This window comes from Malurus melanocephalus, unplaced genomic scaffold (assembly GCF_030028575.1).
Source record: "Malurus melanocephalus ecotype Western Australia unplaced genomic scaffold, MMel_1.1 scaffold_412, whole genome shotgun sequence".
In the NCBI taxonomy this organism is placed as follows: Eukaryota; Metazoa; Chordata; class Aves; order Passeriformes; family Maluridae; genus Malurus; species Malurus melanocephalus.
In genome coordinates, this window is record NW_026623644.1 from 584,847 (window position 1) to 599,840 (window position 14,994).

General features: G+C 54.6%; 1 protein-coding gene across 1 annotated transcript in view; it reads left to right on the forward strand.

The window, feature by feature from the left end:
* The window catches only part of EPHB1 (EPH receptor B1), a 78,036-nt gene that overhangs the window by 58,252 nt on the left and 4,790 nt on the right, over window positions 1-14,994 (forward strand). Inside the window, exons 10-16 of the mRNA XM_057379604.1 lie at window positions 3,467-3,589; window positions 4,651-4,898; window positions 5,164-5,379; window positions 7,452-7,601; window positions 8,097-8,290; window positions 8,678-8,833; window positions 9,166-10,489. Coding sequence (XP_057235587.1) covers window positions 3,467-3,589; window positions 4,651-4,898; window positions 5,164-5,379; window positions 7,452-7,601; window positions 8,097-8,290; window positions 8,678-8,833; window positions 9,166-9,274 — 1,196 coding nt within the window. The 3' untranslated portion in view covers window positions 9,275-10,489. The remainder of the gene's footprint in view (window positions 1-3,466; window positions 3,590-4,650; window positions 4,899-5,163; window positions 5,380-7,451; window positions 7,602-8,096; window positions 8,291-8,677; window positions 8,834-9,165; window positions 10,490-14,994) is intronic.

A 14,994-nucleotide genomic window follows, 5' to 3' on the forward strand; every position in this document is an offset into this window, starting at 1 on the left:
TGCAGGGGACAAGGGATGGGGTGAAGACTCCCAGAGGAGTGAAGGATGGAGAGAGGTGGTATTCAGAGGGAGGATGAGCTGATCCCCTGCCACAGGCTCTGGATGGGTGCTGGGCTGTCACAGGGATTCTGGATTTTGGGAGCATGGCTGGGGTGGGGGTGCTGCTGGCTGGCCTTGCTGCTGCCCTGGCTGCGTGGCTGATGCTTGCCCTGTGCCCTACTCTGGGGAGGATGTGCAGCCAGTGGCTGGGAATGTTTAACTGCCTTTGGGCTGCTGATCCCCTTGGCAAACAATTAGGAGAGTCTGAGCTTTTCCTAGGAGACCTCTGTGGCTGCTGGAGCTGTGCAGCAGAATTAATTCCAGGAGCACTTGTGTGTAATGTCTGCTCTGGTGCCCCTCTGGAGGCAAAGCAGCAGCTTTGGGGGGCAGGGTTTGCCTGGTGCCCCATCCCTGTGGTGTGTAAATCCCATTTATCCTCTCCTAGAGATGCTGCCCAGGTGCAGTTTGCTGCCTTGTGGGAAGAACCATCTCTGGGTGCCTGCYTGGGGGAAAGGGCTGTGGGGATGGAGGAAGGATGGGCGGGGAAGGCGGGAGGCAGGATGGGTGAGCAGAGGGGTGGGATGGAAATGGAACAGTTGGCCTGGCAGGGACAACCAGGAGGGCTGAGAGGGACTGGGGACAGGCAGGAGGCAGCTGAGGCAGCAAAGCTCTCTAGATCCCTTTTGACCTTCTTTGCATCGCACTGAACCCTCCCAATGCTGTGCGGGGCCCTAAAGCTCCCGGCAAACAATGACCTGTTTTCCAAACATMACTGAGTGATCCCAAAATACATCAGACCTGTGCTTTCCCTCCCTCTTTCCTCCACGTCTCTGCACTGCAGGGGGCAGGGGAAGATTTATTCGGTGCCTGATGGATAAACCCGTGGCAGGCTGCAGGCAGGTTGATTTTTCCCATTTTCCCCCTGTTTTGAAGCATTCCCCACCCCACGTGCATCCCTAGCTGGCCCCAAGCACCCCAAATTCCAGGATGCTCAGACTAGGCAGGGAAGCAGCAAAGCACGTGCCCGTCCTGGGTTTCTGACCCTGGGGTCTGTGAGAGTTGCTGTCAGAAATCYGGGGTGCCAGAGATATCCTGTCAAGGTCACTGAGCCTCCGGGCATTCTGTCAGTGCCCAGGCTGGAGCCAAACAGGTGGGAAATTTGTGGTGAGCAACTAATGGAGTAATGAGAGCATCCTGTGGAACAAATCACCATGTGTTCAGTGGCACAGCAGCTCCAGCCTCCCAGCACAGCTCTGCCACCCACTGCAGCCCCCCAGGATCACCTGCTGCTGGCTGAGAGCRCTTCCAGTGGATTTTGGGGTGAGATGGGGTCTCTTGAGGTGTCATTTTTCATGGTTTATCCCTTCCAGTGCTTCACTGGAAGCTTTGGGATTGGGGAAACAGGGAAAAACGCTGTTGAAGCACTAGCAATTCAGCAGGAAGGGTTTTTCTCTGTCCCCATGTATTTATTGCCAAGGAAAAATGGTGCCAGAAGGAATTGGATGCTGGAGTCAGGGTCGTGGTGCAGAGCGCTTCAACTCCTGAAGAGAGAGAAAAAATTTGCCATTGTCTGCAGYAGTGAAAAATGGGCTAATCCAGTTTTCAGGGTTCTTGGGATGGTTTGAAGAGCACAAAGCTCTTTGCAGGCAGGCTCACCATGGGTGCCTTTGGTGGGGTGCTCCAGTACCCAGAATTTTGCCGGTGTGGTGGCAATGAGCCAGGGGCTGAGGTTGGCAGGCATGAGGAATGGTTTTAGGGGCCCAATCCCACTCATCTGGATGGGATGAGGATGAGGGGGAGCTGACCCTGGTGATTACTGAGTTTATGGACAGACCCTGGGGCACATCAGAGGCTGTTTGGAAACCAGCCTGTGTTGACAGTGGACAGGAAACTTGGGCATTGTTTTTCCTCTATTTTTTCAATATTTTGATCAGTGAGCCAGTCTCTGTTATGATCCTGTAAATCCCTTTGTAAACCTGGCTGGAGCATCAGCTGCTCTTGTAAAAAAATTTATGGGGCAGTTAAAGTGCATGAGACAGAGCCATAAAGGGATTTATGAACTGGGAGATGCACAGATGGCTTCATTGCAGMCTTCCCTGCCTCCGAGGTACACAGCTTTTGCCCCAAAGGCCCCTTTTGGGGTGAAGATGCTCCTGCCTSGTCCCTCCTGAGTCCTTGATACCCCACAAGCAGCTCTCCCTTGGTGGCTGTTTGGCCACTGCAAGGCTTTCWCACTTCCTGCTGAATGATTTCGCAGCCAGAAGCTGATTTAGATTGCTGGTGCAGAGGTGGTGCTGTGCTCCATCCATCCATCTSTATGCTGGCTCTGGAAGGACTCTAGGAAGCACCAGTGTGATGGGATCATGGCCTGGGAAAGGTCCTGAATGGCATAATTGAGTGCTGTAAATCCCTGTAAGGGTCAGGTGTCTTGGGGAGGGGGCCAGGCAGGGATGTCCCTCCTGGTCTCCACAGGTGACCTTGAGGGGTGGCTCTGCCATCCACAGTGCCCTTTTTGGGTGAGAAAGGGCACAGGAAGCTGAACCCCCCAAGGGAACACCTCAGCCCGTGTAGGTCCCTTTTGGGGGTGGTACAACACCCCTGCCCTGCTGAGCCCTGTGACCACACTCTGCCYCATGGCCGTGCCCCCCAGCAGCTCCAAAAGCCCCTGGCATCCAAACCTGACATCTGCAACCCCACTGGGGAAATCTGAGCACCTGTTTTCGCTCTTCCCCCCTTGGAAAAGAGCAAGAGCCCTCTTCCTGCATGTCCCTGCAGTGTGGCTGGGTCCTGGTGCCACACGTTGCCTGTGTGGATGAGGGACTGCACGCGTGTCCTGGTGTCCAGCCAGGCTGTATTTCACGSATCCATCCAGGTTGTTGGTTATAGTTGCTGCACTCTGTCAATTCAGTAGCCGCCACAAAGCCATCAGAGGCCTTTTTGGKTAAATAAATATTTCTTCACCGGCACATGGATACTCATAAAGCCTTCACCGTAAAGGCAGCGCRCTGTAGTTCAGGTCTGTCACTGCTCCTGTCACTGGGGAGGAGAAAGAGGAAGGATAATGGCAGAGAGGGAGAGGAGGGGTGCAGGACAGAGTTGGGTGAATTGGTGGTCCAGAGAGGGTGGTAGGGGTCTCTGAAGGTGGTGCAGGTGAGTACAGTGATAACAGCCACTTGATGGAGAGTGTGAGGACATGAGGGTCTCCAATTCTTGGCCATGGTACAGCTGCTCTTGGTTTCCAGGCTGCCCAAAGCTGTGGGGAATGCCCCATTCCTGGTGTTTTTCAAGGCCRGGTTGGATGGGGCTTGGAGCAAACTGGTTTAGTGGAAGGTGTCCCTGCTCATGGGGGATGATACAGGACTCTTGGTCCAACCCAAGCCACTCTGTAATTCTCYCCCTTTGCTGTTCTCATCTTCGCTGTAACAAGGGTCTCCAGGGATGAAGATTTACATCGACCCCTTCACCTACGAGGACCCCAACGAAGCTGTCCGGGAGTTCGCCAAGGAGATCGATGTGTCCTTTGTGAAGATTGAAGAAGTGATCGGGGCAGGTGGGTCTGTCTGTCTCCTGCTGCCCATCCTTCCCTGCCCTCTCCTGTGTGCCCAGGCACCCACCTGGAGCAAGTCTATGGGGCAGCACATGTGATCCTTCACCTGGAAACCCTCAAGGAAGCCTTGAGACACCAGGCTTTCCTGGCTTTGTGATGGCTCAGGGTGGACACCAGGTTGTTTCATGCTCTTAAGTTTCCTCTGAGGTGGAAAGGCTCCAGGAATGTATTCACTGGCTGCCCACGGGGCCTCTGGGGATTTCCCATGTGGCTGTTGCATGAGATCACAAGGAAAGCCAGATCTCACTGTCGTCTGTGCCATATTGCCATACATATGTATATGTACACACACGTGCACGTGTGTGTGTGTGAGCTGGGCTGTTTTATTGCCATTTTTAAATAACTGTGTCGTACTCRTAGAGGAGGAGGTGAGAAGCCGGGGAGAGGAAGCTGTGAGGAAGCAATGAGTCAGTTTGGTCAGGGTGAGGATCAGCAATATATCACCTGCCCTTTGCTGCTCATCAAGGCAAAGTGGCTGCCAACATGGCTTAAATGTAATCGGTCCGCWGGCAAATTTTCTCTCTTTCAAGCTCTCCTGCTTTCTCTGTATTTTAAATCAGAGAGCAKCAATGTAAACAGCCCAATTATTTCCCCCCCCCCAAGATAAGTGATGTGCAAAAAGGCAGCCAAGATTATCAATGCCTGATATTGGGTGGTCCTTAAATGCTGATGCACTTTCCCTGCAAATTCTCCTTGTGGGGATTCGCACAAGCGGCTGCAGCCTCTGCCTGTGTCGATGTTGGGCTCTTGGGAGAAGGTTGCAAATCTAAACATGTCTCCAGCAGCAGCCATTGGCCCTTTTAAAGAGGAGGGCAGATTTGTAGAGGAGAGCATTGTTGGTGTGTGAACTGGCTGCCATTGCTCAGCTGGGCAAAGGGCCCTTGTGCTTTGCAATGTTTCATCTGGAGGAGGAGGTGGTAGCTCTGCTGGGGGCTGATCAAAGGCTGRACTCAATGATCTTGGAGCTYTTCTCCACTCTAAATGATCCTATCTTGCCCTGGCAGGGGAGTTTGGAGAGGTRTATAAAGGGCGCCTAAAGCTGCCGGGCAAGCGGGAGATCTACGTGGCCATCAAGACGCTCAAGGCTGGCTACTCGGAGAAGCAGCGCCGSGATTTCCTGAGTGAGGCCAGCATCATGGGCCAGTTYGACCACCCCAACATCATTCGCCTCGAGGGGGTGGTCACTAAGAGCCGGCCRGTCATGATCATCACCGAGTTCATGGAGAAYGGCGCCCTGGACTCCTTCCTGCGGGTAAGGCGAGGTGGCGCCACGGGAGGTTTGGGGTTTGGGAGTGAGGTGTTGGTGTCCTGTTTGTAAAACCCAGCCTGTTTGCTTCGCTTGGGAGCTGTTTGCAGTGTGCCATACATCCCCCAAATGCGTGTTTCGGGGTGGTTACCACTGCTTTAGTCAGGCAGGGCAGCTGGGCAGTCCTCTGGGGAGGTGCAGCATCCTCCTGACATTGGGGTGAGCGGCCCCGGTCCCACGCTACCCTGATGTTTGCTCTTTCTGCTCGCAGCAAAAYGACGGGCAGTTCACGGTGATCCAGCTGGTGGGAATGCTCAGAGGGATTGCTGCTGGCATGAAGTACCTGGCAGAGATGAACTATGTGCAYCGAGATCTGGCTGCCAGGAACATCCTGGTCAACAGCAAYCTGGTGTGCAAAGTGTCTGACTTYGGCCTCTCRCGCTATCTGCAGGACGACACRTCAGACCCCACCTACACCAGCTCCTTGGTAGGTACATCCCGCAGGACTTTATCCTGTCTCTGCCCTGCATTCCCTGTGCCCTGCACCTGCTCAGCCTGGCAGAAGGCTGCTGGATGTACACCCTGGCACAGGTGGGAGCACCTTAGGAGAGTTGCCACCATACAGGTTTGTGGTCCAGAGATGCTGGCTGTGGTTTCCACAAATCATCCTCTTTTCCCTCCCTTTTTATGAGTTTTCCACCTTCCTCCTCCCTAAGCATCTTTCTGCCTTCTGCAGTTTCCAGATAAGCCTCTTCCCTCTCCTCTGTGGAGGAAAGGTGCATGGAGGAGTCCCTGGAGAGACAGGAAGGGGAGGCAGGGAGATCCCAGCAACTCCTGGCAGCACAGCGATGGTGTTTTAACCCCCCCTTCCCCCAGCTCTCCAGGTCTGGTCTGCTTTTCCCTGCTGGAAATTTGTTCCAGGCATGAATTAAAGAGAGAAGCCTAACGGGAGCTCTGCCATTCCCCAGCCACCCTTCTCGTCCTTAATTAACTCATTCATAGGTAACAGCAGCTCCATTCTCCTCCTGCTCCTGGCTCCCCMAGGGCACCCCCAGCTCCCCACCATGGCCATTTTCCCACTCAGGAGCTCCTGAGAGGTGTTAGGGATCATCAGAGGGGAAAGGGGTGAGCACCTCGTTGGCCTCATGTGATGGATTAATCAGAAGGGTGTGTGGTGGGTGCCGGCGTGAGGCCGCACCAGCTCCTGCCAAAGCGGCTCCTCAGGCTGCTGAGCTGTGCCAGGCACCAGGGCTGGCTCCAGCTGCCAAAATGGGAAAGCCACGGACATGCCTTTAAAGCTGACTCAGTGTTCTGGCCCAGTTGCAGCCCCTCACTGCCCCTCCCCTGCTCAGTGGGGTGTTCCTGTCCCCCTGGATCTGCCCTGCTCCCTGCCCAGACCCTTCCTGCAGGCAGCAGCCTTGGAGCAGACACCCGGCTTTTATTTTTCCTTCAAAGACCCCAGCCGTAGCTGCTGAGACGAGGCATGAATTAGTCTTTTCCCCACCTTCAGAGATAAAAAGAGATTATCTCATCTGTGTTTTTATTTAATTTGGGCCATAATAGATCTCCCTGGCAGCTGGGAAGTGATGCTGTGCCTGCGATTGCATCACTCTGCCTCCCACAGCAGGTTTTTCGCTCTGGGGAAAAGGCAGGAAAAACAACCTAGCAGTTAATTTCTCCATTTGTAGTTATTCAAATCAAATTTTTTGCCATTCATCCTTCAAGAGCGGCTGACGCGTCCTCGCGAAGGCTACRGAAAGTGATTGTGCTAAACGATTTACAATGCAGTCCTGCCCCCGGAAAATTCTCGTGCCTGTCTGCGCTTTTCCTTGGCTTTTTTTTTGATTATTTCCTGGAGCAATCCCTCTGTGTGTGCTCCCCCCCTCACATCCCTGCACGCTCAGTGTGGCCTTTGGCCCCTGCCCTGGCTTGCGGGGTGGCTGGATATGTTGARCCTGATTTTGGGCTTTTGGGAGACACGAGGAGCTCTGCCAAGGCGCTTTCCTATACCAGTGTTTTCCATCAGGTATTAAAGGTGAGTTGCTTTGTGCCTTCCACGCCAAAAGTGGGGCTGAAGGACCTTCTGGCAGCTGTGGGAGCTCAGTTGAATCTGTAGAGGATGCTTTGAGTTCAGCCTTGTTTTCCTTGAAGACCCAGGGATAGAGATGYCTGTGTCTCCTTACCTGTGACAAGCACTAGCCCAGTCTTGCTTAGCCTTGTCACCATTGGCTCCCTGGGAAGGGAGCTGGGGACAGGCCACTGGTACACTGGGTCCTGCAGGGCAGCCAGAGTGGGGTGCTGTCACTCAGTGGGGTAAATCCTTGGATAAAGCCATTTCTTTTGCTCAGCTAAGCCCTTTTAGGCAGGTACAAGATGCCTTTGTGGAGTTGCTTTTGGCTCCTGCCTCCTCATCCTATCGGRTGCCACCTCCCCCTCCTTGGTGGGGTCCCCAGGGACCCGTGGTTTGGGTTGTGTGGGGTGGCCCTAACCCTGGCTGGTGGGCAGCCAGGCTACTCTGCTAGGAGGGACATTTCTCAGCTGCAGTCCTTTTGTCCATAGGGGGGAAAGATCCCTGTCAGGTGGACGGCGCCGGAGGCCATCGCCTACCGCAAGTTCACCTCAGCCAGCGACGTCTGGAGCTATGGCATCGTCATGTGGGAGGTGATGTCGTTCGGGGARAGGCCTTACTGGGACATGTCCAACCAAGAYGTAAGCACTGGGGGTCACCCACSCTGCTCYGGGGGCGGGGGCTCCTCATTCCCAAAGAAATCCCTGCCTGAAGGGCTCTCTGCTCCTTCCTGGAGCCTCGGGAGCTCTGAGCTGGGAGATGAAACAGGCTGGTGAGCGAGAGAATGCGAGATGGGAAATTGGGAAGAAAAGCCAGTGGGCTGGTAATTGGACTTCAGCAAGCTCCAGGGCCTTTGAAAATGTTCAGAGGGTTTATGAGCGGGGAAGGAGCTTTGGAAGTGTGACTGCTATACTCCGGYGAGATCTGCCGAGATAATGAGTGGCAGCTCTCGGCTGGGAGGAACTGCAGCCGCCGAGCATCAGAGCGGAGATTAACCTCGGCGAGCCCCRCTCCTCCCGCTCCCCGGGCTGCTGATGGGCCGGGCTGGCTGTGCCTGCAGCCCCTCTGCTCACACACGGAGCTCAGAGAGCCCCTCAGGCCCCTCACCCGCTTCCCCCTTGTTCATCCACCCTCAGGTCATCAACGCCATCGAGCAGGACTACCGGCTCCCGCCGCCCATGGACTGCCCGGCCGCGCTGCACCAGCTGATGCTGGACTGCTGGCAGAAGGACCGCAACACCCGCCCGCGCTTCAGCGAGATCGTCAACACCCTCGACAAGATGATCCGCAACCCGGCAAGCCTCAAAACTGTGGCCACCATCACCGCCGTGTGAGTGCCGGCCGCGGGGTGTCACCGCCCCACGCTGTGGGGACAGGCTCCTCGAGCGGCTTGGGGATTCATCAATCCTTCAGCAGGGCAGGGGGGTCTGTCTTTGCTCTGCCTGACAGTCAGAATTGGCAAGTTTTCAGCCAAGCAGCAGCAATAATTCTTTGCTGTTGATTGTCTGTGGYGTGTGCCTGTGTGGGTGCGGTGGCTGCTGTGCCCACGCCTCACCCTGTGGCTCCCGAAGCTGGGGTACAATGGGTGGGCTTGCACAGTGGCATTCCCACGGGATGGGCCTTCCTTGGGCATCTGCTGGGGGTGGGTTGGGGACTGTGCCCTGTGCACCCCCCTGGTGCCAGCCGGCCTTGTCTCCAGCCGTGTGTCCTCTTTCAGGCCTTCTCAGCCCCTCCTTGACCGCTCCATCCCCGACTTCACTGCCTTTACCTCAGTAGACGACTGGCTGAGCGCTGTGAAGATGAGCCAGTACCGGGACAGCTTCCTGACCGCTGGCTTCACCTCCCTGCAGCTGGTGGCCCAGATGACGTCCGAGTGAGTTGGCCATGCCAGGGCTGCCCGAAAGTGGGGCGCTACCCAGCTGGGGAGGTGGGGAGGTCAGTTCAAGGCAAAGGACAGGTGTGAGCATCCCTCTCACTTGCCACCYGGAGTCTGGGGGTGGCCACATTCCCCATCTGGGGGTCAGTGTGTGGTGTGCCTCCCTGCTCTCAGACCCAGTGATGCTCATGAGGCCTGTGCTTGGGCTCTGTGGATGTTCCAGCTGAGCTTATACCCCTCACCTCCCTTAGCGACAGCAAAACAGGTTCACCACCCTCAGCTGCCCACTGACCTTCCTCTGTCTCTCTGTCTGTCTGTCCGTCTTCCAGAGACCTCCTGAGAATAGGGGTGACTTTGGCTGGGCACCAGAAGAAGATCCTGAACAGCGTCCAGTCCATGCGAGTACAGATGAGCCAGTCTCCGACCTCGATGGCRTGACGTCCCTTGTTCTGTGGGGAGGGGCTGGGGGAGGGCGAGCTGGGAGGGGAGGAACTGATGGGGGCAGCGCTGGGAGAGGAGCCACCGCTGCCCGGGACTGCCACCAGGCCAGAGGACATTCCTGGGACTCGCCTCTGGCTGGTGACTGCCGTTCCTCGCCGACAGAAGCACACTTACCAATGCCATGGGGAACAGCRTATAAATACCTATAAATATGTACAAATCATATATTTAAAAAGCAAAGCAAAACAAAAGAAACATAGGAAACGATGAAGACAAACCAATGTGCGTTGGGGAAACAAACCCAAACCCTAGAGACCAGACTCCAATCCCACCACTAGTGAGCAGTGGTTGAAACTGAGAAGGAGGAAGGGGCTGTTGGGGAAGGGAGAGGCACGAGATGGAGCATCCTGTCCGGAGAAACCACCTTCCCTTTTCTTCTTTGGCCCTCCCTCCCTGTCCCAGCCCTTCTGGCTCAACCCACTCCCCTCTCTGCTCCCACCCTGACAATGGACTGGATGGAAATGTCCTCAGACGTCCCCGCAGCTCCCTGCCATCCCACCCGGGTGCCGCTCCGGCAACTACCAAAGGACTTCGCTGACCACTGCATGGGGGATCCAACTCAATCCACTTAATGTCTTCATATTGAAGAAGAGATGTACCTTCAATAGAAAACCTTGGGTTTTGGTTTTTTTTTTCTCTTTTGCTTGCATTTTTTTTGCAAAAAGACAAAAAAATGGATTAAAAAAAACACAAACTCTCCATCCTGGAACACGGAAAGAGGTGTTCCCRTGTGTGTGTGCGCGCTCGTGTGCCCGTGTATGTTGTCAACCTTCCATGGACTCACTGCTTGTCCGTGACCGAAGACCAGCACTGACCCTGCGGCCGGCRGCCGGCTGGTCCCCAGCCCGGGGGGCCAGGGGTTGTGCCCACAGCCCCTGGGGGCGGGAGGCACTCGGGAAGTGCCCAGTGATGAAGGAAGCGCTGGGCATCCTGCACGCGGCGCAGATGGGACGGGAGCGGAGCAGCCGCTGCGCGTGGCCGTGACTGGGGTGGTGGCTGCTGGAGGAGGAGAGAATGCTCTGGGAATYGGACTGCTCAGGCCTCCAGAGCCTTGGTGGTGTCTGGAAGATGGCTACGGAGGACTTTTTCCCCATCTTGCGGACCTAAGGATTTTGATAWTGATTTATGGACTTAGGTTTCATGGCTTCAGAGGTAGGTCCAATTGTCTCGTGTGTTTCTGTCTATCCATCCGTCCTTCTCTGTGTTTTTCTGCTCTTTATAGCCTCTCCCAGTGGAGGTTTTCCTGTGTTTAATTTGATCTTTATTCTTTTTTTTTGGTTCTTCCATTGGTCTCCTTCGCAAATTGATCCAGTTAAAATTGCCCGSCGCGTGTCAGTATTTACCCAGAATATTGCGAGGCTGGGCCACCTGCCTTCCCCTACGGATCGCACCGGGAGTTTATGAAATGAAGGAACTCTTAATAAGGCTCTTACTGGGAGGGCTGGGTGTGAGCTGTGCTGATCCATCATGGGATGGGTCTGATGGACGGTGCTGTGCCGGCACCTGCGTGGGGGAATGTGGTGACACGGGRTGGCTGTGCCAGCGCCTCAGGGGCTGCAGGTCCCACACGGGATTTGGTGGCATCTGTGGAGACCCTTCACCCCCCTCATTCACCCTCCATCCTCCTCACTCATCCTCATCCCCCTCATTCACCCTCAGTCCCCCTCCCTCACTCTCCATCCTCCTCACTCACCCTCCATCCCTCTCATTCCCCCTCCGTCCCCATCACTTTCCCTCTGTCCCCCTCACTCTTCCATTCCCACCCTGACAATTCCCCCCATCTGCTTCCCCCCATGAGGATRTCCTGCATCCGACCGTGTTCCTGGGGTGTCCCTCTTCCTGACCCACAGGGATGTCCCACACCCAGCTGCTGTAGGAGCTGCTTTCTTTCTCTGCCCGCTCCTGTTGGTCCTGCAGTGATGCCCCGGGTCCATCAGCACCATGAGGGTGGCTCAGGCCCACCCGGGCTCTGGGTTTTCCCTGTGTCTGCCCTTGCCATGGGGCTGCCCCACAGCTAGCCCCACTATGGGATTGCTCCACATCAATCTGCACCATTTTATTCCCATCTGTGCCTGGACATGCCTCACCAGAATTGCTTGCTGCCACTGAGGGGACAAGCCTGTGCTCTGCTTGCTGTCCTGGGTGGGAGCACTGTCCCCTGTGCCTCAGGGTCCTCTGTGGCAGGGGGGACCCCCATTATGCCATGAGGAGCATGTCCTTGGTTCGTGGTGGTTCCTGAGGAACCTTTGTTGGGTCACGCTCATGGTGATCACCACCAGCAGGTGAGGGACCCTTTGGGGTGCATTTCACACSTCCAGGTTTTTCCTTCCATCCATCACCTGAGGTGGTGACCCGTGCTCTGCCGAGGAACAGGAGCTAACCTATGCAGGAATGAGCTTGTTYCAATTCGCTGAACTCCCCCCAGAGAAAGAGGCAGAGAAAAACACCCCTTGTTTACAACAGCYGGGACTGCTCCTCGTGCTGTCTGAGAGACGCCTGCCGATCCCTCTCGGGATGCTGGCGGCCCGAATCTGCATTTTGGGATGTTGTCACGCGCAGCGCAACATGCAGATGGAGCGGGCGCCGCGCATGCTAATGTGCGTCCTGCCGCATCGGTATTCGCCGCGCTCAAGGGCCCTTTGTGGGGTTCTTTATGRTTCCTCTTTTATTAGAAGGAAGCTAAAGGCATTTAAAGGAACGAGTGACAGCCACACAGGCTAAATATCAATAGTGCACCTTTATGGTTCCCCTGCCGCTGTTGCTGACCCCAGCTGCTGCTGCCTGCTCAGTGCCGTCCCCGCCATGCCACAGTGACCCTGGTTTGTGTAAAACCTTTAATTCAGAGCCACAGGGTCAGAGGGTGAGARTGGATCTCTGGCACCAYTGAGTCCAACCTGTGACCAATCCCCACCATGTCAGCCAGTCTGGAGTGCCGAGTGCCATGTCCAGYGTTCCTGGAACACTTCCAGGGATGGRGCACCACTGCCTCCCTGGGGAGCCCAGGCCAATGTTCAACTCCTCCAGCAGTGAAGAAATTCTTCCTGGTGTCCACCTTGAACCTCCCMGTGCAGCTTGAGGCCATTTCATTGTGAATCTGAAATGTGAAGTATTCAGTCCCGCCCATGCCACCTTGCAGACCGGGAGCCCCTGAGGGGTCCAACAGGCTGTCCAGGTGCTCAGGTGCTGTTGGAGGAGCCAAAACCATCTTGGTTCAGTTTCTCAGGGTGGATGATGCTCCTGGGCTCGGGGTCACCAGCAGTGCCCCTGGTGCTGCTCTTTCCACCCTGCTGCTCTTTCCCAGCTCTCCAACATCTGATGTCCCCTGGGCTGTGYCAGAGCATATTATTCCCATACCCCACCACTCCGAGCCAGTTGTCCTCATATCTTGGCTTTGTGCTGGGTCCAGCCAGTGCAGGGACCTGGAYGTGTCCCCTCCAGGGTCATGCAAGAACCCAAAGCAGATTGTGGTGCWCAGGGCTGAGCAAGGAGAGTGCAGGTGGCTCAAACAAATCCCTGCAGTGCAGAGGTATCATGGGCCAGGGAGTTGCTGTCRAGATGATAGTTGAGGGAGGGTCACCACAGGCCACCTGTTCTCTTGCCTTTCAACAGAGGTCTTTGCATCCAAACAGGAAGATTTCACCAAAGGCCATCTGTTAATGGGAAACAAGAGGGGAAGTCCAAAATAGCCATGATTTTTGCTTTTTATTGAAAAAATGGCATAAAAATTTCAAATTACTTCTGGCAGASAGTTTTGTTTCTTTAGAGGCCTTTCTTCCAAGTAAAATCAGTTTTCCAGACCATGAACCCTTTCTGTCACTGAAGTGACAGTGCTGTCCCTGCCTGGCCGTGGCAGCAGGGTTGTGTTTGGCCTGGTCCTCCTTTTCCTTTCTCAGGTGCCAAGGAAGGGGCTCTCATCTTGCCGTGGGTAGCACGTCTTTGATGCTGCCCTGCTGCTCCTACTCTGGTGAGAGCCTCTTCCTTGGTTTAAAGATGAGCACTCCACATCTTCTGATCCACACTGGTTGATGTTGGACTTCCTTTCTTTGATCCCAGATAAGGGATGACTCAGAAAYTGTTTTCTCCCTGCAGAGTTTTGGTTTAAAGGGAAGAAGAGGGAGTTTTGAATCAAAAAGAAGCAACTGCACAGGGCTTTGCTGYAGGTTGGGCTCTGCCCATCACTCAGGGTCCTGGTGGGTTTCTGTGCCCCATGGGAGTGCTGGGGGTACCCAGTGCTGCTGGACCCTGCTGGGTTGGATCCTGACCCCTGCCACTGCTCAGGGGGAAGCTCAGCCACAGCTCCTTGCTCCTCTGGCWGTATYCCACATGAAAATCCAGGCATGGATGTGGCTGCTCACCCGGGTGAGCCCACCTCGCCCTCTTCCCTGATCCCAGCCTTTCACTTTGCACTTTGCAGTCCTCAGCTCTTTCTCTCCATTTCTATGGCAACTGTAAAAACCTCAGCCCTTTTGTGTCTTTTTTAGTTTGGATTTTTTTTTTTTTTTGTGTGTCTGGGTTAGCTTTGTCCTTTTTGCATGGAGTGTTAAATCAAAGAAAGGGACTTTTGCCTACCAGCCCCCTGCTCTGAGCTTGGCCCAAGGTCTTGTGTTATAATCAGTGGGCAAGATCCTCACAGCTGGACTGGGTGTTGCCAACTGGCTTCACATTTCCAGCCCTGCTGTTGCTTCCCTCATTCCCCAAAAATCCCCATTTGCAATTCAGCTGCATCTTCTCCCCGGGGCTTTCCTGTGCCTTTTGCACAGCCYGGTCCCTGGATGTGATGGAGGAGCAGCAGCTTTCTCAATGGCAGTAATTAAAAGAAGATGTCCGTGCCTCTGCCAGGGAAGGTGAACCCGAGCCCCTCGCATATCGGAGCTTGAATGTGAAGGAAGAGCATGTATTAATGGTGTAATTATGTGCCTCTTTCCAGAAAAAAAGGAATGTATTTTATGCCATTTAATGACCTTCAAATTAACAGTTCTTTAAAAGCACTTATGTATATTTAATTTTAAATGTTGCTGCAAGTCAAAGCAGGGCTCACGATGAAAACAGCAGGCAGCTGGTTTTTAAATAAGAGTGATCTCCGACCATTATTTCTGTGTGTGTCGGCTTTTGGTGCCTCTAATGCTCTTTTCCCAAGGAGAAAACAGGGCTGTCCTTCCCCTGTCCCCCTGTCCCCCTTCCCTGCTCCAGGAGCTCCCCGTGCACCAGTCTGAGTCCCATGGGGTCTCCTCTTCTGCTTTTTTGGGTGTTTGATTCAGAGAGASCAAAGGGCTGGGTTGGGATGCAGAGGTCTCATCTGTAAGTTTGTCTGCATCCMAAGGACATCCCTCTGGGAGCCAGGGGAACATCCCAGCTGGCCCATGGTCTGGGATCAGTCACTTGGCATTGTCTATGAAGGGGKTTTTTTTGGCACCCTTACCATTGTCCTGCGATGGACACAGACACGTTTCCCTTCGTTAAGGTCTGAATTAAGGCTTTTGCCTCTGATCCATAAAAACTGTCAATATATCTGAGCCACTCTGTGTTCACTTGGAAATCATTACTCTTAAACATTGAATTTAAAAAAAAAAAGAGGATCAATCAGCTTCTGAGCYGAGGAATGGATTTACAGAGCCAGAAATGTTCCGTAGCTCCAAGGCCATCCATCCTCCTTGAAC